The following is a 24,913-nucleotide window of genomic DNA, read 5'->3' as shown; positions in this document are numbered from 1 at the left end:
TGCAAGATTATGCTTATGATGCATCTGCATTTGACTATTATATTCATACTGGTCTGCAGAATTTGGTCTGCTGTACACTCTAACTCACAGGTTTTGTAAGTCTTAACCGCGGACACTTGTATAACTGTACAACCTTGTTGTTTTCTTGGAGGCAGCTACAAGGAAATGTTTTTCAGCGACATAGTGGAAGCCTCCCACCCTCTCTCAAGGGAACAGGTAGACCCTTCCTCCCCTTCACCACCACTTTCCTTGCTCCTGCATCCCTAGTATGAACTGATTGATATTCCCCCTCCCATGAGAGAGGTGACCCCTTTAAGACGCCACTGACCTCTTCCTCCTCCCCTTTTAGTCCTGTGAAGTAGATCCTTTCCTCTACTTCCTCTTTCTGAACTCACTGACGCCCCGTCTGAGCACCCTTGGTGCCCTCCATGCCCTCTTACATCCATCTTCTAACCCTACTGTACTCGGAGACAAGGCGACAGTGGGGGCAGTAGCTGCCTTGGAGGGGCAGAGGGAGGAGCATAAGGGTCAGGATATGTGAAATGTGACTCCCGTCCATCTCCTCACATCCTGTTACTACAGGATATAGACCTTTTGACTGGAACCCCAGGTCAACACTGTCATGCCAGACCTCACTTTCTTGAGGTCTGGCAGTGCTTGAGAGAGAGCCACTTAGGAATTGTTCCTGCTGAAAAGGGTCACAGCAGAGACGCAGCCAAAGTGCAAAATCCTTCCAGGAAAAAAACACTCCAGAGGCTGTGACAGTTAGATTCCTGGTTAAGACCGGCCACCGTAAGGGAGGAGGGATATGAAGGAAGAGGAGCGTTATTTTTAGAGTAATTACCTTGGTCTTTCCAGGCATTTGTCAGGACAAGCAGGACAAAAACATATGTGTGTGTCTGTGCGTATTTGACATACAGAGCCTGGTGCTACCAATTTCTTTTGTTCCTATAGCATACCAAATCTTTCAGTTTCCCAAGCATTGTCTATACGTGGTAGCAGCTTGCAGCAGATAGGAAGTCAGTTCAGTGGGTTCATTCAGATTGCCAGATGATGAATCCTAAAGCATCCAGCTCTCACATGTAATTTTGTTTTTTAAACTAAATGTCTCAGTGGATGATGAATACATTGGAAAATTACTGCTTTCATAAATATGTGACCTTTAGTGGTTGTGTGGATAAACAAGTGTGAAATGTCCTTGCTATGAGTCATCCAGGTCATGTGTATTGTCTGGTAATATGAGGGAAATACTAAAGAATAGGCCTATATGGCCTTTTCCTATCTCTAACCAAGTAGTTTTGATCACTTGACCAAACCAAACAGTCATGGTCCACTGTGCCAGATATTATTTTACCTGAGTTAATGGTATAACTATTCAATTTCAACATGTTTGCATCGCATTTTTGAGCAAATTAACATACCGACATTTGCATCCAATGCCCTGCTTTGCCTGTGTGCTGCGTTACATATGCCATGTAACCAATGGCTTCTTTACTTTCAAAACTAGTTTGCAGAATAAGTTTAGCACAATTTAGCCTCTGAAAACAGTTATATCATAACATCTGATGCTTGGGGGCATTTGTCAAATTTATCAATGCTAATCTATATGATGTTAACTGAGATCTTTAATAGATTTAATTTAATTAATAACATTGGTTCATAAGTCCAATTCATAATTTTACATTTACTATTTCAGAGGGTTCAAAAGCTATAATTAACACTGCACCTTGATGCAGCAGCTACCTTGTGCATAAAATTACTCATTTCACCTCATTAAAGACACACTACAGAACTTTTGCCATTTTTCTCGCCATGTGCCCCCTAACGACTGCACATGTTACATCCATCTTGAATCCTACCTGACCTGTTTGCTCTCTCCAGCCAGCGAAATACAACCTTACAAGGATTCTTGTTTAATCCCTTTTTCTTTTCTAATCTTGCGTTTCTTTGCTGAATCAGAAACATTGCGTGATCAAAACAGCCAGTGTAATTTGTAGTGTGAAGCAGAACTGTGGCGACGTCATGCAGCGACCTGGATGAAAATTTTGTAAAGTGCGTTTTTTTTAGCCTCGGGTCACTGTGGGGCAGCAGCGATTTCATAAATGCACATAATAGATGTTCCTTTGTCACCGAACATTGAACAAAATGGCAAATCCAAAAATTATGCTAGAATGAACTATTTGTGCCATTTTACTATTTGGATCCCTTGCAAATTGAAATGAAATGACTATTTTATGATTCAATATATGAACTCTTTGGGTGTTCTGGAACCAATTACAAAGAAATACTGTATGCAGACTCCTTATAGAAGATGGAAAGAACAACTAAGACACCCGGTTCTAGTTTGTTAATGGTGATTTTAAAGCTGTAAAGCCAGGTAAGAAACAAGCTGCACACTGTTCACAGGAAGCGAATCCTGGAATTGGCATGCTAAACATAAATTTATTGATTCAATTTCTCTTGAAAAGAACTGATGCCACCAAAGTGGTGATCAGTCTTAATACGCTGTCATACTTTCTCATTTCACACTTTCAAATAGGCGAACAATGCTCATTTTTATACACAGTAAATAAAAAAGTTAGAATAGATGGATTAGAAAAAAACTGTAATTTTAGAAAACACATTAGATATTGTAGACCAGAGCCAGTTTAGCATCTTTTACAGCTACTTTACTGTTGACAAGGCCATGTTCATTGGCTGCCTGTTGAATCTAGAATAGAATTTAAAATCCTTCTCCTTACATATAAAGCCCTCCACAACCAGGCACCACTATATATCAAAGACCTCATTGTTCCTTATATACCAAGCAGAGTACTTCGTTCGCAGACTGCAGGCTTACTTGTGGTTCCTAGAGTCTCAAAGAGCTGAGCAGGAGGCAGAGCCTTTGGTTATCAGGCCCCTCTCTTATGGAATAAGCTCCCAGTTAGTGTTAGGGAAGCAGACACCCTCCCCAACTTTAAGACTAGGCTGAAGACTTATCTTTTTGATAAGTCCTATAGCTAGGGATGGTTAGCATCCCTTAGTTATGCTGCTATAGGTTTAGACTGCTGAGGGACATTTCCTGATACACTGAGCTTCTTTCTTTTTCTCTTTATCTCTTTCTTTTACCCCCCCATAACAGTGTTGCATCATTAACATGTATGTCTCCTGTCTCAGCAGGTCTCCCTGGCCGGGAGTAGCAGTTCCTGTTGTCTGTTTGTCCTCTTCCCCCCACACAGCAGAGGCAGATGGCTGCCTGTCCTGAGCCGGGTTCTGCCGGAGGTTTCCTTCCTGTTAAAAGGGAGTTTTTTCCTTCCCACTGTTGCCAGTGTGCTTGCTCAGGATGGGAGATTGAGTTGGACTCAACTCAATCTGTTGGTTTCCTTATATAGGCTATTATGAATTGGCCTTCATTATGTTTTCCCCTCTGTCTGTAAAGCGTCTTGAGATGGCATTGCCGTGAGTTGACGCTATATAAATAAAGTTGAATTGAATTGAATTGAATGTTAATCTCGAGTGCTCTTTATTAAAAGAGTAGACGGCACTTTAATCTGTTGGGGCCAACAGGAGCAACATCATCTGCCTCTACAAGGCTGGCAAGCTGTTTAAAGCATCAGATGGAGAAAGTTGGCAGCTATTATTCTCACTACGAGAAGCAGAGGGTAAAATCTGGAAAGTGGAGATGGCCAGAGGCCAACGGGCCACTCCACGGCCCATGTCCTGTTTCCAGAGGTAAAAGCAGTGCCAACAGGGGTCCTTGTTTGATTGGAAAAAGTCAGTAAAGAAAGGGGCACAGACAAGTTACTTATACACGCAAATGTAACGCTTACACAAACACTCACAGATACACATGGAGACAGTAAGCACTCTAAATGCTTCCGTCCGCTCTCCCCCTCACTCAACAGTCAAGTGCCAACACTCACAAACATATCCGCGCACACTTTCACACATATCCGCAGAAGCACACAAACAAAAGGACACACACGCCACAGCGTAATGGCTGCCAAGGCAAGAACAATGTGTTGAATGATCTGGACAGGGAGAAACAACTGGAAGACACTGCGTGTTCACAAATGTGTGTGTGTGTGTGTGTGTGTGTGTGTGTGTGTGTGTGTGTGTGTGTAAGGCCTGATGAAAGAACTGGGCCTAGTAATGATGTTAACAGAAATGTAAGTGGTGTGATTAAGCAGAGGAGGACAAAGTGTGACGCAAGTGCGCAGATACACTCTGCACTCAAATGTGATGTAAAAGACTCCTTAACTGTTGCTGGGTAAGTACAGTATATTTCCTGCACTGACCTTGACCAGTGTAGTGGTGATGTTGGGATTGGTGACCCGGCAGGGGATGACCAGTGGCTCCTTCAGCTTCATGTACAGCACATCTGGGCTCATACCCGTATGCTCCACAAATGGCTGCTGGCTGTCTGAAACCCAAAAACTGCGGTCAGGGACATATATGGTACACATAATAAGCGTACAGAATAAATACACAAAAGTGTCATGTCTGACATGCCAAAATAAACCAAAAATTAAGCCTAACCAAGAGGCTCAATTTAATCCTACAAAACCTATTTTCACTCACTGCTGGCATCACCAAGAGTCCTGACTGAACTAAAAGACACAAAAATGTCACAAAACTATGAATTTCTTTTGTGTTTGGTGCAACTAAATTTTAATCACCCGTACTTTTTCCAAAGTCTAATTCCTTAAAAACATAGATTAAAACAATCTTTCAGGTATCCTGGATGAAGCTATCGCAAGCTAAGGCTACCATTACGGATGTTTTAATTGCATATTTAAATAATTGTGTTTTGCTCCGTTATTATAGGTCTAGATTTAGGCCTCATCTTGATGTAACATCGACCTTTGTTGACAGTTGAAACTATAGAGACATAGAACAAAATTGGAAGTCTGTCCCTGTAGACAATTTGTCGTAAGCAACTGTCATACAGGGCCGAGATTCATTGGCAAACTTGGGAAGCACAGATTTAGTATGAAAGGCAAACAAAGAGTGAATAAGGCACCAAAAGTTAATCATTTCTGTTGTATTTTAGTCCAAACTTGTGATTACAAGCAGCTTAATGCCCAGACTCGTCATCTCTTTACATTCAAGTCATTCAGGTAGAAGACATAGAGGACAAAATAAAAACAAATGTGATGTCTTTCTCTACAGGTTTTTCCCTTCTGGGCTGCTATAGATACATTAAAATCTAACATGGCTAACTTCTGTTTGTTTTATTTTCATCTTTTTTGGTGGTTAAATTTTACTTATTGGTCAGCAGACCTGGCTTGCTGGCTGACTGGCAACACCTGGCCTGTGCTCCTGGTTTTTTAATTTACTCTGTCAATAATACTCTTATTCTTTTCCCTCCACAGCTGGTGGTGACATATCTCTTAATTTGATATGTTTTTTTTTTACTCAATACAGTTACACACATAGCTTCCATTACCAAGCGCATCCTACACTATTGTCTTACTTATATTTGACATACCATTCATTAATTTTTACTTATGATTTTTTTTTTCTTAGTTGCAGTAATTTCATAAAATACTTTAAATGGTGTGATGAAATGAATATATCTATGCTTTTATTATTAGCTTAAGGGCCAGGTGGTGACAACTTCAAAGCCAGCTGTTAGAGTTAGCAACGATATCTTGTCAAAAGAGACCAAATTCTACTGCAAGTCATAAAACCATTGAGCTAACTCACTCCAGTTAGCTGTTAGTGATAACCAGTTCACAGATAGAGGTTTGACAGTGTGCAACTGATTTTACGTGATGCAACATGGACAAAAGAGCCACACACTCATAGAAACTTGTTAAATATGAACAGGTTTTAGGTTGGAGGGGTTTCTCATATGCCAACATAGCAGCACAAAGACTGAGCATTTTGATACACAAGCTGTAGTAGTCAGTTTCAGAACATCCAATTTGAGGTGCTTGTTTAGTAAAAATGATTTTAGTAAGGACTAATGCCCACTTTTTACCTTTCTTTTCCATTATACTTATAGTTAGGATATGAGCATCTCCTGAGTTGGAGTCTGCATGTACGGGACCCAACTGTTCATGTTATGCTCATTGCTCTTATAGTTATGGGTAGTCTAGCCAACCATTACTTATGTAGCAATGGGGATGTTACCTGATGCACTGAGAAGTACCTCACTCTATTACTCTAATATATTAATGTATTAATATATGCCAATATTGCCATCTCTAAATTATTTCTCCTTTTTTCCGCAGGGCTTCCTGATTAAGTGCAATTGTATATGTTGATCTGTCTTTCCTGTCGTCTCCACCCCAACCAGTCGAGGCAGATGGCTGCCCTCCTTGAGCCGGGTTCTGCCGGAGGTTTTCTTCCTGTTAAAGGGGAGTTTTTTCCTTCCCACTGTCGCCGCGTGCAGCTCAGGATGGGGGATTGGATCGAAGTTATGAATCGATGCAATTAGTTGGTTTCTATTATAGGATATGTATGAATTGGCTCGAAATGATGTGTGTGTTGATTTGTGTATGTAAAGTGCTCTGTGACGACATTGTTGTGAAGTGGCGCTATACAAATAAAGTTGAATTGAAAGTTGAATTGAATTTATACCATCAACTTCAGCAGACTTGTTGAAAATGAGCTCACACACCAAAAACTGTGTTCCCATCACTGCTGACTGAAACAGAAACTGATTAAAAAAAAAAAAAAAAAAAAAAAAAGTGACTAATTACTAAACATTTTTTCCACCATTTCCTTTTCTAGGTTCGTGAACAAAAAGTTACTTTTACACAAATACACGCTAAAAAAATATAGTTGTTAGTTTAGATTTACATTTATAAGAATTTATAATCCTTATTTATAGACAAGTTATAGACAATAATCATGAAAAACAAGCTAAATGTGAATTTCAGCAGTTATTCTGATTCACATGAGCACTACACCCCCATCAATAATGAATGAACGAACGAACGAACGAACGAATGAATGAAATCGTTTTGTGTGAACTGAGTCTTTAAAATAATTTTTAAAAAAAGCACAGAAAGCCAAGAAAGCATTCCTGATTCCCTCACAAACACCAACAATCACACTCACACACACTTCCAAGAATCTAAACAATAAACAAAAACAAACATACAAATATACACTGTCCAAACATACACTGTCCTCCACACCCATTCATTGAATACCCCTCACTAAATGACTGCCTGTAGTCAACAATAAACACTCAGATTGTTTAAAAGCAATCAAAAGGCCTCTGTGTTTTCTCCCCTCAGATCGACTACTGTAATAGTTCTGTGCCATTCAAAGGTGTGGGTGTTGCTCACTGTATTGTTTGGGACCATAGGGTGTTATTCAAGGAAAGCAAATCTCTGAACCTTTGAACAAAAGTACCCCAAGGACTAGTAGACCGAAGGCTTCCTTCTCTTGCTTTGATTCCTAATACAGGATTCAGGGAGGGAGGCAATGTCTGAGTAGAGCTGTAGGCCAAGTCTGATGCTTAATGGACATGATGACCTGAGCGATTGATGGCCCCCAAGGGTCCTGTTGGACAAACAGTAGCAGTGCCCCGTGACCCTGGCCGCCTTCCCAGCTCTTCACCTCATACGGCTCAGGCTAGTAGCGTCACCTTCCAGGACAGGGAGGAACTGGCCTGGCAGACATCTTGCCTCCTCTTCCCCATGGATACCACCTCACCACTGGCCTTCATCTTCTCCCTCTTTGCTCCTCAGACACACACACACACGCATTCCACACACCACCTCACCACCACCTTGTAGAGACACAGCGACATCCCTTCCCAGCACACCCCCTCCTATGTCTTCCCCTCCTCTCCCAAGCACAGGATGCTTCAAGCAAGGCTGAGCAGAGCAGATAAGGCTGATGCCCTGGGAAACTCTGCCTGGGCCTGAGCCTTTCAGCAGCTGGGCTATTCCTGGCCTCGAGGTAGCACGTAAATGAAAGTTAAAAAAAAAGGATTTATATATAGACGAAAGGGAGGTGGGCCTGGGATGAGAAAGGAGAGGCAGGGAAGGAGTTGGGTGAAACTGTGCCAGAGTCATCTAGAAGGATGTGTTGTTAGGACAAACAGTATTTAGATATAATTGTCTCTCTGGCATTGGTCTGTATTTAGCACCCACCACATCCTGCTTCACTTCAGGGAATAAACAAGAAGCATAATGGGGTGAAGGAGTGAGGGACTCCTCAGAAAGTGGACAAGAGAGTTAAGAATGACCAGAAATAAGAAGAGAAGTTAAAGCAGGAGAGATAATATTGTAGTCTCATCTTGGGTGTCTTACCTGCGACAAACACATATATAGACGTCTGCTTTTGAGCACTGTGCCGGTATCGGCAGCGAAACAGGCCGGTGTGCTGGGCCTGGCTGTGGATGACTCGCAAGCGACTGCAGTATTGCTGGCTCTTTCTTCCACAACGTGATTCATACACTTCCACCAGATCTCTGTCCACGCCTGCTGGGAATGCCCATGACAGCTCCATGCGACCCCTGGTCAACAGATGCAGAAAACACTTGCATATGTCTATTCATCTGATGAGTTGTTTGACCATTTTGACTCAACATCTTCATTGATAACACATTTAAATTCAATTACGGGTCTTAAGAAGATGTTATGTGGTGCTTTGCTGGAAAATAAACTCCCTTTTTTCATTTTTAATACTAGCGTTGTACTGATGTCCGTCATGTCTTTAGAAAATGCTCTAAAACAGTTTTGTTAATCCAAGTTTATTAACAATAGAGAGCAACAGAAACAATCTTTATCCTAATGAATATCTTGTTGGTGACTGATATTTCTCCCTTAAGAGATGGTTAATTTGGCTTAGATTTTGGGATAAAAATGAGCTGGATTACCTCCTCCCACCCCAGCTCCAAACCCCTTCTGCCCAAACTGAGGCCTGTTGGCTTAGATATACCTGAAACTCACCTGCAATTAAGCAGCAGTGTCTGGTTGGCCTCTAGAACCAGCTGCCGACTTTTTACATCCAGGAGAGGTACGCTGAACTTCCCCTTCTGATCTTTATCTGCAGAGGTTGAAGAGAAGATGGAGATACAAGAGACAAGCGAAGTTACAGAAACATCCTTTGACTGACAAATGCATTGAAAACTTCCACCCCAAACCTCTCCCCTCAGACTCCACAGCATGCCTACAGTACCTGCAAACCTTTCTCAGATCTCACTCTGACCCCTTGAATTAATGTGCAGGATGGACCACATCAGCTCAAATCACAATCATCCCACTGCAGCTACTGGTACGGCAGTTAGCAAATGTATCACTTGTCCATGTCATTGTTCCCAGTGGATGCCCCACTGAGCAGATCTAGCATTACTCACACTACTAGCACTTCCTATATTTCCTTTGGTTTCTCAGTGATTGAGAAAATGCACAGTGGAAAAGAAAAACAGAGTGGAAGTCAGTGATCTCATCTGGAGCCTTTGTGGTCTTTAGCTGCAGAAGTAAAATGTCTAATTAAGCTCGGTTTTCTCACCACTTCTCAGTTCCCATAACTTACAATATATTCTTTAAGTGTTTAAATGTATATTAGGTATTTTGCACAACAATAACTAAAACTGTTAGCTGCACTGCACACTTACAATTATTATTTTGAATTATATTTTAGTATTTGTGGTACTTTTGAATCATGGAAAATATTAATGAAACATTGGGGATGTCTGCTTTTTACACAATGACACACTTGATAGAATGAGGGCCTGCTTGCTCAGCCCACTACAGCAGACATATCAGAGCCAACTGTGCTCCCAAAAATGATGTGGTTCTTTTTTTAGCCTTTTATTTATTGGAAAATAGTTAAATATAAAAAAAGGAAGTAATGCTCAACAAGCAGAGAACTGAGTTTTTAAAGTTGAAGGGAAAGTCTTTGATTCTATGATAATCTTAATTCACTTAAAAGTGAAATGCTCGGTTCTAGGTATTACTGTTACATGTTTTCTCACTGACTCAGTGGAAACGTCCCCCTCAGTATGCTGAAACCAACACATGACAGCATAGAAACACATGATTAAATTAAATTACTTAAAGCTGATAAAAGACAGACAGTTTATGTGTCCTCTTGTGCTCTCCAGGATCACAGCACAACATTAAACTGTACTAAAGAAACCATCTGCAGTATAAATTTAGTTTTTAGCAATTTTAGCAAGTGAGTTTTTACATTTTTGTATTAAACACATGGAGCCTATCTTTTTTAAAAAGTATGTTGACAGATGTTATAAATTTCATTATGAAATTTAAAATGTTTAATGAGATATTTGATAAGTCTAACAATAACATCAGGGTTAAATATATGAAGACTGAACAATACATGTAGGAGGTATTTATATAAGTAAAAATCGATATATAGTATTGCTAAATATATGAAAATTGTAAATTAATGAAGGAGCAGTGTATTATGTGTATTATAATATCTATTTACGGACTATTTATTTGGTTTATTTTAAATATATTTAGTATTTTCCTGCAATATTTATTGAAGAAATTAATCTGTTTAAATAAATCCCGAATAATTACTTTAGTTTATTCTAAACCAAATAGTTGTAGTGTGATTTTTACAGAAATACCTTCGGAGCGCACAGGAAGGAGCGCGCAGACTGTGTCGCCAATCGACACTTAGCCCTGCACTTGGAATATTTTCCACAGCTGAGCCCCGACTCCTTCTATTATAAAAGCTTCTAATGACAAACAACTCACTGTCAGGAAACGACGCCCTTCGTGTTCCCAATCAGCCGGGGCCAAACGCACACGCAGACGGCGCTCAGAGGTCCGAGTTATCCAAACAAGCGTACCCCATGGACAGCGCTTATCTCTCAGGGAACAACAGCCAAATCAGAGGCTTACAACCTGTGCAGCTTCCGGCACACAGCGTACCACAGATTGTAACACCAGTGCGTCTTTGTTTTATTTTTCTTTGCATCCTTGGCGATAAGGGGGCCATGAGGAGTTTCGTAAAAGTCGTGCGTAAAATGGGGTTTATGGAGGTTACATGTTTCATTATCTATTTATATAGACAGAACCAAACAAAAACAACATATTTGCTCGCTGTAGTTATGCAGGATGGGGCATGTTGATTAAAAAAAAAAAAATCAAAAGAAAAAAATCTGAACCTTGAACAAAAGTCAAGCCATTACTCACCTTTGCCAAATACACCATACAATCCACAAAGAAGACAGAAGAGAATAAAATTCATAATTTCAGGTCACTCCGATGAAGCAAATATGACATGCAAAAGAAGTTTTATTCCTGCCAGTGAACTCCCATCCACGGTGGTCTTCAGACACAGCTGACTGTTGCGCTCTGAGCTGATGGTAAGTGAATGGTGACGAAGAGATTCCTGAGGTTAGCTGCGGGAGATCAGGACACCACGCTTGAACTCCAGTGCAACTTTTTCCCATAGTTCAAGATGGAAGGGCCGATTTATAACCTTCCCACAGTGCAGCCACCGGATGATGGGCTTCCGTTACGTCGATTGGCACACCCTCAGTGCGTAACAGCAGCGTATTTTCAGTAATCTTCACTGATCAAGGATGTGTTGACATAAGAACGTTTTTATAATCCAAATTGGCCCGTTGCAAGATTTTTTTTTTTTTTTGAACACACTTCCCTTACCAAATTACAAATTGCTAATTGCAACACGGTAAAAAAATACAAAAGTGATAGGCACACTTTTGTATTTTGTATGCACGGGATGAGCGGCACGTAGGCTACGGGGTAGACGTGTGGGTTTTTTTTTTTTTATCTAACATAACAAATTCGGTAACACTTTACAATAATGGTATAAAACAAATACAAGTAAGTTAATGCGTAACTCATGATGAGCTAATGCATTTATTAATGAAGACTTGATCATGAATTCCTGTTGCTCATCATCAACTTATCTCAATGTTGATTCATGTGATTACTTGACCCCTAATTGATCATCAGCTGATGAACATTAGTTCACTGTTAATTCATCAATATGTTGACAAATTTGCCAGTTTAGATACAAATATATATATATATATATATGTTTAATTCCCTACTTTTTTCATTTTTATTTAAAGCAATACACACTCAAAGCAGTTCATTTGGGAAAACATGGATATGTAAAAGCGCTTGGAGTGATTATTAGGGTTTTAAAATCACTGTATTACCGCAGTACATTTAATAAAGATATGACACTGGTATATATGGAAATGCTTTATATCAAATACATAGCTGATTTAGAAACAACAAAAACAAAAAAAACTATAATACACCTTTTTTAATAGTCACACCAAGCGCTTTTACATATATGTTCATCTAAATGAACTTCTCTGAGTGTGTCTTGCATAAATAAAAATTAAAAGAAAATCAGTAGCAGGGAATTTAATATGTTTAAACTGGCAAATATGTCAACATATTGATGAATTAACAGTGAACTAATGTTCATTAATTAATGATCAATTAAGAATCAAGTAAATGCATGAGTCAACATTGAGATCATCCTTAGTTCATGATGAGCAACAGGAATTCATGATAAAGTCTTCATACATTAATGCATCATGAGTTGCACATTACTTGAGTATATGGCTTGTACCATGATTGTAAAGTGTTTCCACAAAGTCTTTTCTTAGACTTTTCTGCAGAGAAAACAGTGTTGACCTGCATCTAACAGGTTCCCCAACTAAATACTGATCTCACAAACATGAAAGATGAGTTTACTGCAGACTGCTGTGGTGGTGCCACATTTTTTACTCTTTCTAGTCAAAAGGACAACAACCCAACTGATGGAGCAAATATTTCCAAACAAAATTTTAGTTGGGAAACTGTTTCAATACCAGATTTCATTTATGGGGATTAATAACAGAAGAAGAGTTTGCAAAGGCGTAAACCTCAACGTTGTTCAATGATAATTAAAGCTTTAATGTGAAAATAGCAATGAGGACTTTTATGGGTATCAGGTGCTCATTCCTTTCATGCAATTGTAATGGTTCAGATCGGTCACTGGGTGGTGATGTGAGGCGAATGAAAAGTCAGAAATAAAAGCTAGATGCATAAGCATCCATATAAAACACAATAAGAACCCCTAATAATAGTCTTTGTTTTTTTGGTTTTTTTTTTTTTTACAAGCAACAAGAATGTATTATTGTCAATTAGAGCATTAAGATAAATTAAATCAAAGCAGGACAAAAATAACCCCCTGTTGAAGGAGTTGTTCACCTTACTACAGTTACAGTATATATGAAACACAAGGCTACAACAAAGATATAAATTCACATACAGTACAAAAATAAGGAGTTATGAGCTCACAGTAATATACAGTACACAGACAGATGTAGATGAGTTTAAAAATGATCTGGTTCACTTCATGTCAGGGGAGAACTTTTTCCACATTTGGTAAAATGTCATTGATTTTTGTTGTCACTCAAAGCCAAACCAGATCTGATCTCTGGGTGTTTCAAAAGAAGAAAAGAGAGGATGAAAAGACAAGGAAAACAACAGGTAATCAGTTTGATTTACACAGGAAGGATTCTGAAGCCTGACCTCTACAGAATGAAAAGGGTACTGACCAGTCCAAATGTTTCGGGTTGTAATACCATTGTTGACTGGGAGAAACGAAAAGGAACTCCATTAAATAGTAAAGGCAAGACATGGTATTTTAAAAAGATGCGGATGCTTTTCCTGTGTTTTAGGGTTAACATGATTAATGTGGACAAATTGTTTGGAATCACACTAATTTTGAACAAAAATGTCAAAATGGCCACAGTGTAATCAGATATTGGTTCTGATAGTTTGTAATCAAAGGTAAAGATGTAGCCATTTTGCTGAGTGTTTGATCTCCAGCCTCTTGCTGACTGACAAAATCCCTGGCATATTCACCTGTTCTGTTTGCAAGACTCTGAAAACTCTGTAACATAGAGCGGTGCATTACCCAGGGAACCATTATTTTTGGCTACAACTAAATCCCAAGAAATATTCTCCGGTAGCTTTGTTTATTAGTAATTCATTCAAGCATGTTATTCATGTCTCTTAACTTCCCAGCAGTTGAGCACTGTAATGCAGGTGCTCGACTGACACCTGCTTGGTTTATTTTTTAAAAATGTAAAACCTTACAGCAAGCTCACTAACCACAAAGACACATAACTCATATATACTCAGTTCTCATGCCACTAAAATTACATCTAGATAAAAAAAGTCTATATACTCATGCTCCAGAGTAAATTGGTGACGTTTAATGGCTTATATCCATGCTAAACTCATCAAGTCTTCTGCAGAAGTTCTGACTTCAGGTCTTTTACCACAGTACAAATGAATAAACTACGTATATGCTGTCTGGGGTCTCAAGATTGCTGATCTTTCCTTAACCAAAGGGAAAGGTCAGCAAACAATTTCGTGTTTTAAATGACACTCGTACAGTTATTCTGTTTTAGTGTCTTAATATGTTCCTTTAGTGTTTAGTATTCTTTTATAAAACATTATTGGTGTTCCTGCAATCATTGCTTTGTGACTGACAGCAAACCAATCACAGCAGTATAGGTGTTTTGGGAGAGGGGTAGCCAAACCAGACATGAACATTTCAAGAAGTGAGCACCACATGTGCTGCAGAAATCAACATTATAGGAAACATGATGCATATTTTAAAACATGAAAGCATATAATCCTATAAAAGCAGAGAAAAATACTTTATGATCCATTACACCCAGAAAGACAGGAAAATCAGAGCCAGGTACTGAAAGCGTCAGACTTGTCCCTGAAAGCACAAGGAGTTTCTCAGGAAAAGTGAAAAAGGTTGTAGGCATTAAACCGTTCTGTGGCTGTAGAGGGAGCAACACAAGGCGTAAAAGATTGCCTAAAGACCTACAACGATAACACTAGGAATTTGAAGAAAGAAAAAAATCAAAGGAAGCTAATCAGTACACCTGAATTTGATGTTTTAACATGAAGCTACTTCAGCTGCTGTTGCTGTCTGGAAACAAAGTTGCATTGAAAAAAAGTATTTTTTAACAAAATAAGGAATACAACATAGAATGTGGTCTGAAATACAGAGTCTGAAAGCTGTTCATGGGTAACATGTTACCATGTTGTTAAAAGATCTGTTTTTAGAGATGAAAATGAAGTATACAGTATATCTACATTATGGCAAGTGCAACTCAGAAGATGCTTCATATTAAGTGATGAACAAAGACATTGAGATTATAGAAATAAAGATGTCATTTAATTTTTTTTTTTTTTTTTAATAAACCAGAATTAAATGTGTATTGGTGGTTTTTGTGATAATAAGACAAGAAGATAAATGCTACATACATTTTAATCTTCTTTCCAACATATTTTTCTAATGCCGGTAAATGATGACCCACTGTTCAGTCTGCAGTCATGTATCCTGCAAAGCCAAACGTTAAGATGATTTATCTGGCTTTTGTGTGTAGTTATGTTCTCGCATTACATTCAAATGCAAACATTTAGATGCAATAACCCAAAATCTGACAACATTTGAAAAGTTTTTTTTGTCATGAATGCGAACTTTGTTGCTTTGTTGATTGTGAGGATGCTGAAAGGTTCGCAGCTGGGATGACACACCCTCTGGTCTGCTGCGTTGGACACGTTCCGGTAAACTGACTGAATGTGTCATTGAGCAGTCATGACAACATTCAAAGGACAAACTTTCAAGATTGAAAATGTCGTCCTGTGTCATTTTGTTCATGTGAGTGTGATATTTAGTCACACCTGCCCTCTCGTCTGCTGCTGGATCCAGTCAGTGAACTTGACCACCTGTGTGTAGACGCCAGGACGGTTCTGTCTTGCGCAGCCCTCGCCCCAGCTCACAATCCCTGCCAAGAACCACCGTCTGCCTCTCTCCAGACACACTAATGGACCTCCTGAGTCACCCTGAGGGGGACAAAACATTAACTTTTAGATCATAACAAGGAAGCATTCGGCTGTCGGAGCGTAATCATTTAAAACAAAGACAAAGAAAGAAACGCAGTTAAACAGTCATCTGTTCACACCACTTCATCTGAACACACCGCTGCTAACATCAGAAGTCACCTCAATGGTTTCTGCTACTATTGACATTTACTATCTTGTCAGATTTATTTTGATGTATACCCTGTGTACCAAATGAACATAAAACACATATTCTTGTAGCAGTGATTGTTTTAATTAGCTGACAGCGACCAGAACAAGTTCTGTTACTTAGTCAGGCTAACAATAGAACAAAGGTGTCAAACTCCTGTCCTCAAGGGCCGTTTTTTGTTGTCTCCACGCTCCAACACACCTGACCAAAATTAAGATACAGGTTGACAAGAAGCTGCTGGATTAATTTGATTTGAATCAGGTGTATTGGTAGAGGGAAACAACAAAGACCTGCAAGATACCGGTCCTTGAGGACTGGAGTTTGACACCCTTGCAGTAGAACTTATCCAATGACCTTTAAGTGGGATTTTATTGTACTAGTTGAAAACTATGTGATATTAGTCTTGGACTTTATCTCACCATGTTTTGAAAAAAAAACCAAAAAAAACAACATTATAGATCGTAAATACAATATAATATGAAAATTTCATTTCACACTATTTATGAAATAGCATTAAAGCCAGGACATTATAACAGGAGTGTTTACACACACCTTCAAATAATAAGAAAGCAAGTAAATACTTTGGCTTTACTAAACTAGTGTCATGGCAAATTAAACAAGACCTAAAACCGGCAATTTTGAAAATAAATTCATCAGGAACATGCTTGCTTAGATGATAAACCATGTCATATGTAATTTATTACTGGACCTTAAAGATCCACTGGGTGACTTTCCAGCTTTAAAACTCCACTTTCTGAACTTGCCTAATGACACATTGATATATGACTGACTAAGAAACTGAACTTAGTGTAAATGGGTTTTCAAACTGTAAAAGATACACTGCAGAGGGTCTCTAGAGTACACACACACCTGATTTTTTTTATTCAAATCCTAGTCTGTTTGCTCAGAAAGTCTGCTTTGTTTGGGGTTTGAATGGTCCAACAAACTCTGATTTGGATAAAAGAAGCAGACTTGGTCTGAAGTGGACTAAAAAGCAAAGTGCATTGTGGGTAAACACAACCAAAACATAAGTGTGTGTGGGGCAGTAGAAATGGTTTGTGGGGAGTGGATTATGTTATTTAAAAGGTCTGATTCGTTTGAGTAGAGCAGCATGAATGGAAACATGGTCTGCAAGAATGTTGCACTCCCAAACTAAACCGAGTCACCAATTGTACCGAGTCTAGCAGAATATCCTGATGTGAATGCACCCTTTGGGACCTGGATTAGGAAACATGGTCTTTACACACAATCCATGGAAAGCAACTAGTGGTCACAGCTTTCAAGTAAGTCATACTCTGTTGTGGTTTAGACAGAAATTCTTGATAATCATTTTTATTTTGTCGATATAAAGTATACACAAATTTCCAAAGATTTCTCAAACACCATCCTACTATATGCATAATAAAATGATTTTGGGTGACACTTACTTGGCAGGCATCCACTCCTCCCTGCAGGTTCCCAGCACACAGCATTCTGGGAGTAACAGCATCATCATACAGCTTATTACAGGTGTTCCTGTTTATGATCTTCACTGAAGCCTCTTGTAAGCGCGAAGCCAATTCTCCTGCAAAGGACAAAGACGGAAATAAACAAATTTGAGGGTCGCAGATATACACAATAAGCAATAACTTCAGTAAAATACTCCTTCTCTCTGTTAGCCTGTTGTTGTGCACCACTTACCATCCTCCATAAGAACCCCCCAGCCTGTGACATAACAGTTAGTCCCGGTGGTGAATGTGTGCGAGGATGCAGGAACACACACGGGTTGTACCAAGTCGTTGAAAAAAACAGGTGCACTGAGTTCAAGAAGTGCGATGTCGTAGTCAGACGTGAACTGGTCATACTGCGGATGGAGGAGGATACGGCGGATGGGTCTGTTGGCCGCTCCTTGGTTTCCCCTGGTCATCACTCGCATCCCCATGTAAGCCCGCCACGCACGAGCATCCGAGTATCTGCAGACATACTGAGCATGACTACACGAATGCACAGGAATTATCCAGGAGACGTTTGCTATGTTTTTCTGACTTGATAGCATCTGAGTCTTGGAAGCAGTGAGCTGCAGAGATGAGCCAGCGATTGGAGACCAACGTTGCTCCACAGACGTGCCCATAACGTTCCATCTGGAGGCTGACCTGCCAGGGCCACGACCCTGCCACTGCATCAGACCCGCCCACTATCTTAGCTCGCTTTCTGGGCCTGGTGCCACAGCCTGGGAAAGAGAAGAAGAAACCAAAATGACAATCTAAAAGGTGACACTACTTTTGTCAGGCACAGATGTTAAACGATTTGGTAGATGAGTGTTTACCACAACGCAGTTCATCAGAGCCATCAAAGCAGTCTTTAACTCCATCACACTCAGGGTTGACCTTCCTCACACACTTTCCATTAGCACATTTGTAGGAAGATGGGGAACAACCTTTCACATCTAAAGAAAGGGGAAATACTTAATCATCAGAGTATTGTCATAAAACATGTTTGTCTTAATTATAATAGTAAATCCTCACATGCTCTGGTGCAGTTGAGTTCATCACTGCGGTCTTTGCAGTCAATAATACCGTCACACACTGATGACTTAGGCAAACACAACTTGTTGGGACAAACATGGTAACATTTACCTCCTAAAAACAACCACAAAGCAGCACATAAAGCTTGTTTAAAGCTAACACATGTACTTGTATGTGTTAGACCACGGTACAATCTGCTTACCACACATGCCCTCCTCACTGCTGTCTGCACAGATGCTCTGACCGACACACTGGCTGCTTTGAGGTTTGCACTGGCCGTTTCCACACAGCACTTCCCCCGGCCTGCAGGATGCTGAGCATTCACATAGATTTTAGTCCACTTGAATGCTTTGACAACACTTTTTCCTACAAGGTTTCTGACACAGTGTAATATTTAAAGAAAATTGTTGCAATAATTCTAAATTCCAAACATACTAAATGTTTTAACAAAAAAAAATCTAATTTATTCAAGACTTTCTGCTTATTTTTAAATACTGCCAGCATGTGGATGGAAAGAAAACTGAAACATTGGGATAGCTACTAATGTGATGCATCACTTCTTCTATAAGCTGTAAGTAATAACATAGCTCCATCTAGTCAAGATAAGCAGATATAAACCTGAAATTAAATGTAAAACCCACAAGAGGGCATTGGCCATAATGTTGTATAGTCCTTGTGCAGTAAAACTTACAACATTTAGCCTCATCCCGTCCATCTGAGCAATCCTTTTCTCCATCACAGACTTTCCTCAGAGGGATACAGCGGCCATCTCCACAGCGGAACTGGCGAGGGCAAGCTTGAAAAGACAGCAAAGCACGTTAAAAAGGCACTTTTTTGCTTTAAAATTGTTTATTGATAACAAAAAATGACCATTTCTACATATAAATTAAATTCAAAGGTAAGGCAAAAACTGTCATTAGTCTGTTTCACTTGTCAAAGAGATTTGTTTTGCTTTTAAAACACAAGCAATATAAAATAATATCCTTAGAGCACCATAATTGACTTACTGCTCTCTGGAGAGAAGGCTCGGTACAGCAAGTAGAAGCCTTTATGTGTGAGAGATTCATCAGAATGGAAGTGGATGGAAAGAGGAGAGGAGAACACCCGCTTTTTGCTGCTGTCTGACACTGGATTACAGAGTCTAGATATAAAGCATCACAAAAGTAAGGATTTCAGTGCTCATACAGAACATGAAGCATTTTAAACAATCATGAGACAAAACATGCTTTGATGTTATCTCGATGTTTCAACTTCACAACTCACTTCATCCCACCAATGTCCAGCCAGTCTTTCTCACATCCGTCAGATGAGTGGGAATCCTGAATGTCCATCGTCACGATCGTGATAGAGATCAGATATCCTGGTAACGGCACCTGATAAAATAACCACAGATGATTAAAGAAAAAGTTCAGATACTGGAGTGATGTCAGGTTGCATAATAAATAGATACTCTACTCTCTTCCTACCTTCCTATAGCACTATGTCTAGCATACACACACTCAAAGTCTTCCTATTAAAAACTCCTGTATAGCTCACTCGTAATGTCCAAATGCAGTCTATATTTGGAGGATAGTAAGAAGGGTAATATGGGGAAGAAATGGAGCCATTCCAGGAAGTAATTGATCCTCCACAACCTGCAGGGGGAGATGGTGAGACAAATAAGAGCTCAGAATACACAAAAACAACAATTTCTGTAACACAAATGCTCATCAAATAAAAGCAATTGCAGCACTGAAACTCTGACACAAACAGGCCCTCACTTGCTTTTGGGATAGCCTGGAAGTAAGCTTTGAAAACGGCTCCATCTCTCTGTCTGCTGAAAGAAAAAGTGACCAACATCACATTGCCAGAGGATGTCAGCTTCATGACTGGGGATGAACCCGAAACAGGCAACCCACACCACCTGAAAAAGACCCATACACCGAATGTTTAGCAAGCATTTTAGAGAAAAAGCTTCTGCTTTTGTTCTGATATTTCCACAAAGCGAAAAATCCTGTCCACATTTAGTCTTTACCTGGCAATTATCTTATTCTGCAAAGGAAGAAGAAAGTCATAGGCAGACAGCTTGTGGGCGGCGCAGCTTCCAGGTGCGGCCCCCTGGAGAGTGAGGATGACCAGTCGAACCACATGACCCGAAGGCACACGAAGACGCCACTGGTAGTATGGCTTCTTGGGGCTCACAAGGCTCAGAGTGCGGTTGTTCCCATATTTGGCATAGAGGTCAAAGGACATAGCTGAACAGAGAATTCGATGGGATTATTGTGTTAATAAAATCAAACATCATATACTGGTGGGTAGCAAGTTAATGAAAAAAAACCAAGATAAAGTGGTTGATTGAAATCTCACATATGAGAGATCAGATGCTTATTTGTTTAGCACTTTCTGCAGATAAAATTACAATCACAATAAAAATCCAATAAAAATCATAATAAATGGAAGATGCAACATCTAACAAAACAAAGGTCAGTTACAGAAATAAATTAATATATAAATAAGAACTGTGTTTTTACTACTATCTGAATTAAATTGACAAAAATAACCTTAAATAAGTTTTATACTCCTAGTATGAGCCATCAAATCTTGCTGCCATATTTCTTTATTTTGTGATATTTGACTCTTTGCAGCACTTTGGAGGCTTTCTGTTTTTAAAATGTGCTTTATAAATAAAGTGGATTGGATATTTGCATCACAGTTTTTACTATGGTGTCCCAGAATGGACAAACAACTTTGTGTGAGACGTGAGAACCCTCTGAGCTTTAAAACTGCATTACCAACGTAATCTGATAGGAACTACAACACCATTTGGGATAAGTAAAGTTGAAAAAATACACATAAGAAGAAGACCGTAAACGTGCACAATTTTGAAATATTACTTAAAGTTCAGTCATCGCTGCACCTGAAGCCACCTCAACTCTGACAGAAGACAATATATATTTATCTGGATATGTACTGTATATATCTGGAAGGATTCACTACCGTGATTGGCAGCTGAGGTAGTTTTTATGCCCATCTTTACCACTAGATGTCAGTAATTCCTACACACTGTACCTTTAAAACAGGTACAATTTTATCTATCTATGAAAGAATACTTCACCAACACCAGTTTAACCATTGGCAACTCTTAACACATGTGTCTAAAACTGAGACTGTCTACATTATCAGCAGATCTAATACTAGTGAGAAGAGCATTCTAAAATATGGGGGCAGTGGAAGTTTAAGCTCTGTCCCCGCAGGTCTTCAGGTGGATGGGGTGGACAGACGCCAGGTTCTGGTTATTAGATCTGAGTGCGTGTGAAGTGATGGGAATGTGAATGAGATGTGAGTGATTCACGGTTGCTTGTACATGTAGAGCCCAGTGTGTGATGAGTGTTTTGAACTAAATCCTGTAGGTGACCAGAGGCCAGTGTAGGGAGCAACGCACAGGGAGTGACATGAGAATGTTTGTTTGACCTGGTGGGTATCCTAGCAACAGCATCTGCGGTGGACTGCAAATGATGAAGGGCTGTTTTATTCGTGATAAAGAATATCGTGTTTCAGTAATCAGTACAGTACAAAGGGATATGAAGGGATGTCTTCGATTTACATAATTCCTTTAGGGCTCTCCAAGGTCACAGTGCAAAATTTAACCCCTTGAAAAATCGCCTCACCTTGGAATCCAAGTTGCCATTTCCCTCCCTGGATACTATTTGGATTTTTCATTTTGTCTGATTTTTCATCTGAGTCAAAGTCATCAGGATCCAAACCTGAAAAGAAAAAAAAAACACATGGAAGATGTTGAAACACTCAAATGTGTCAAAATAATATAAAAAAGAATTGTGTGTATTCAAGCAGCAGCAGCAAGAGCTTCTACCTAGCAGAGAGAACATGTCATCATCTGGCTCCATGTAGTAGCGCTGCTCATTGCGGCTGTCACGCTGCACCTTGTTGCTGCCTGGGAGCCTACGCTGCAACCTCTCAGGGGTGGACCTCTGGATTTCCATGGCAACATCATGAGGCGCGGTGAATTTACTCCAATAGAAGACATTGAGTCCTTCTGCTCCTTCACTGTCACACAAATGGATTTATAATGTTACTGTTCGTGACAGGACATGTATGTACACTTTATTGTAAAAAAAAAAAAAAGGGTTTTGATGTGCCACAGTCTACCTGAAGGCGGTAATTCCTGAGTGCAGGTGGTAGGAGCTCCAGGGGGTGGACTCGTAGAGCTCTAAGAACTGTTTTTAAGAGTGGAACAGGCAAAAAAAAAAAAACATGTGAGGTTACTTTGTCCATTTAAGCAACATGAAGTATGATCACACCTGGTTGAGCCGGAGTTCAACTAAAGCATTGTTCTTGTATGTGTGTGTGTGTATCAGGCTCTCTATGTGTGCATGTTGACACAGAGAGCCATTGTGTTTCTACCTGTTGGTCGTGTAGAGGTAAGACCCTGGGTGGTATGGGCTCCTGGCCTTGAGTTTAATAAACAGATACTCACTAAGATACTATGACCAATTAGCAAGCCGCCAGACTCACAGTGTCAGCTGGTTCGAGGAGAATTAAACTAGGTCACTGCACAGTTTGGGGAATTCCCATCTATCATCTAGAATAATCTACACCAATGTGCATGACCTTTTGGTCCAAAAATTCACCCCTGCTTCCCCTCGTTTTATCTTTGTCCTTCTGTCATCCCAGCTTGCCCTACTGCCCTGCCTCTCCCTCTTAACCCCGGCATCAAACACAGGTTTGCCTACTCTCTGTAGTGTACAGCACACATAGTGGCTGATTGTGTGAAAGCTACACAGACAATGTTTTTATTGAGGGCCTGCTCTTCCTCTCACTCTTGCTGCCCAAGTCTAGCTAGGCTCACAAATAGCAGGCTTGTCCTCAGTCCTGAAAGGACCCTGTCCCTGGGGGTCTCGGGAACTTGCACACACACTGTGTACAGCTCTTGTTTCAGCTTTACATTTAACACCGTCAGAGAGACACAGAGAGAGGCAGAAGAGAGGAAAGTGGTGAAGAAAGAAACAGACAGACAGGGGAGGATGGACTAGATAAGGAGAGACCCACTCGACTAAGAGTGCAAGGACTGATGAGGAGAGAGAGAGAGAGAGGGCAGGAGTGTTTTGATAGCGCCTCATAAAAACGTCGGTAGCGTGCTGTGGTGAAGCATATCAAAGTTAGAACAGCAAGATCAGCTTCAGCCAGGAGCAGGAAGGTCAAGCAGCTCTCTAATGTGTCACTCAGAGCGGAGGCAGTGACAGACAAGCCCCTTCGTTCCACTTACATAATGGTTCAAAGCCTGAGCCTGCAGGCGGAACTGGGGGGAGGTGGAGTCAGTCAGCTCTGAGGAGAAGCTCAGGTTTGGGAACTCCATGCTGCCTCCGAGGAAGAACACTGAGCAAGGCGGAGCTGAGGAGGGGGAAGCAGAGATTTGAGATAGGTGAACAGTGTGACTCAAAATAAATACATTTCAAAGGGAAAAGATGCAGAGTAGCTTTGCTCACATGTTAAGTAGTGGAGAGTCAGTGCAATGGCAGCTGTGAAGGGAAAGAAAGGAAGGAGACCTAACATCCATCTCCTCCAGGAGCAAAAAGATGGAGCTTGCACCCCCTCTGCACTCTTCTTTGCCAGGTCTTCTGTCTGCGTAGGGGGGGTCAATGACTGGGTGGGCTCCTTCAACTCCCCATCTCCCTTTCAGACACAAGAACATGACTCAAATATCAGCTTTTAACGTCTGCTCTTAGGTTGCTTATAGCTGTCAGGACAGATGAGCAGTAAATGAAAAGCATCCTCAATGCAAAAATCAATAAGATAGATTTTTAGAATTGAACAGGGGCTGATTTAGTGATGGCAGTGATGAGCCCTTTTAACTCAAACGATCTCCTAAAACATTTGAAGGCTGGCAGGAGTCTCCGGGGAAGCAGACAAAGCTTGGCTGGAGGGGTCTGCTTTCCCACGGCCTGGCTCAGCAGTGTCAGCACTCAGTCAACCTGTCATGGACATCCATGAGAAAGGGATCCCCACATCCCTCAACAGGAATTTTGATTAAATCTGGTTTAGTTAGTTTGATGGGTTCTAAAGAGTATGGAATTTTGTTCCAAAACACAACAAAATCTGATTAAACAGGGATCATTTGCCATAAAACTGACTATATTGAAGAACCAGCCCTTGTGAAGAGGACTATTTTTTTGGCACCGTTTTTTATGGGCAATGAAAGATGCACAGCGACGGCTTACCTTTGGAGCTGAGCAGCCTGAGTGTCCGTGCGCGGAGACGCAGTACACTTCACAAGTTTTGCTTTTGGGGAGAGTCCACATAGCACGGTCCCGTTTAGCTCCGGAGAGGCGATATGCAACAATACCTCAGGCATAGAAACGATGGAGAGAGAGGAAATCCCCGCTGTCGCTTCCTCT

At 40.3% G+C, this 24,913-nt stretch overlaps 2 protein-coding genes across 2 annotated transcripts in view; both read right to left on the bottom strand.

Annotated features, from left to right (window-relative positions):
* Positions 1–11,355, bottom strand: part of flt1 (fms related receptor tyrosine kinase 1) — a 34,946-nt gene extending 23,591 nt beyond the window's left edge. Inside the window, exons 1-4 of the mRNA XM_079259485.1 lie at positions 11,118–11,355; positions 8,898–8,994; positions 8,256–8,461; positions 4,278–4,402 (exon numbers count right to left, since the gene is read on the bottom strand). Of these exons, the coding sequence (XP_079115611.1) occupies positions 4,278–4,402; positions 8,256–8,461; positions 8,898–8,994; positions 11,118–11,172 (483 nt within the window). The 5' untranslated portion in view covers positions 11,173–11,355. The remainder of the gene's footprint in view (positions 1–4,277; positions 4,403–8,255; positions 8,462–8,897; positions 8,995–11,117) is intronic.
* A 4,307-nt stretch (positions 11,356–15,662) lies between these two features.
* LOC306771086 (suppressor of tumorigenicity 14 protein homolog) lies at positions 15,663–24,817 on the bottom strand (the record flags this gene model as incomplete). The annotated part of the gene is made up of 19 exons (XM_079260143.1): positions 15,663–15,830; positions 17,445–17,581; positions 17,698–17,969; positions 18,043–18,226; positions 18,323–18,442; positions 18,522–18,635; positions 18,724–18,834; positions 19,213–19,317; positions 19,529–19,662; positions 19,785–19,894; positions 20,058–20,155; positions 20,282–20,424; positions 20,536–20,755; positions 22,169–22,264; positions 22,372–22,565; positions 22,668–22,735; positions 23,785–23,909; positions 24,005–24,191; positions 24,737–24,817. 19 exons carry the CDS (start codon positions 24,815–24,817, stop codon positions 15,663–15,665), a joined length of 2,667 nt encoding a protein of 888 aa, XP_079116269.1.
* Between the last annotated feature and the right edge of the window lie 96 nt (positions 24,818–24,913).

This window comes from Telmatherina bonti, assembly GCF_933228915.1.
Source record: "Telmatherina bonti genome assembly, chromosome: 20".
In the NCBI taxonomy this organism is placed as follows: domain Eukaryota; kingdom Metazoa; phylum Chordata; class Actinopteri; order Atheriniformes; family Telmatherinidae; genus Telmatherina; species Telmatherina bonti.
Note: the sequence above shows the minus strand (reverse complement) of the source record. Positions and strands in the feature narration are given on the sequence as shown.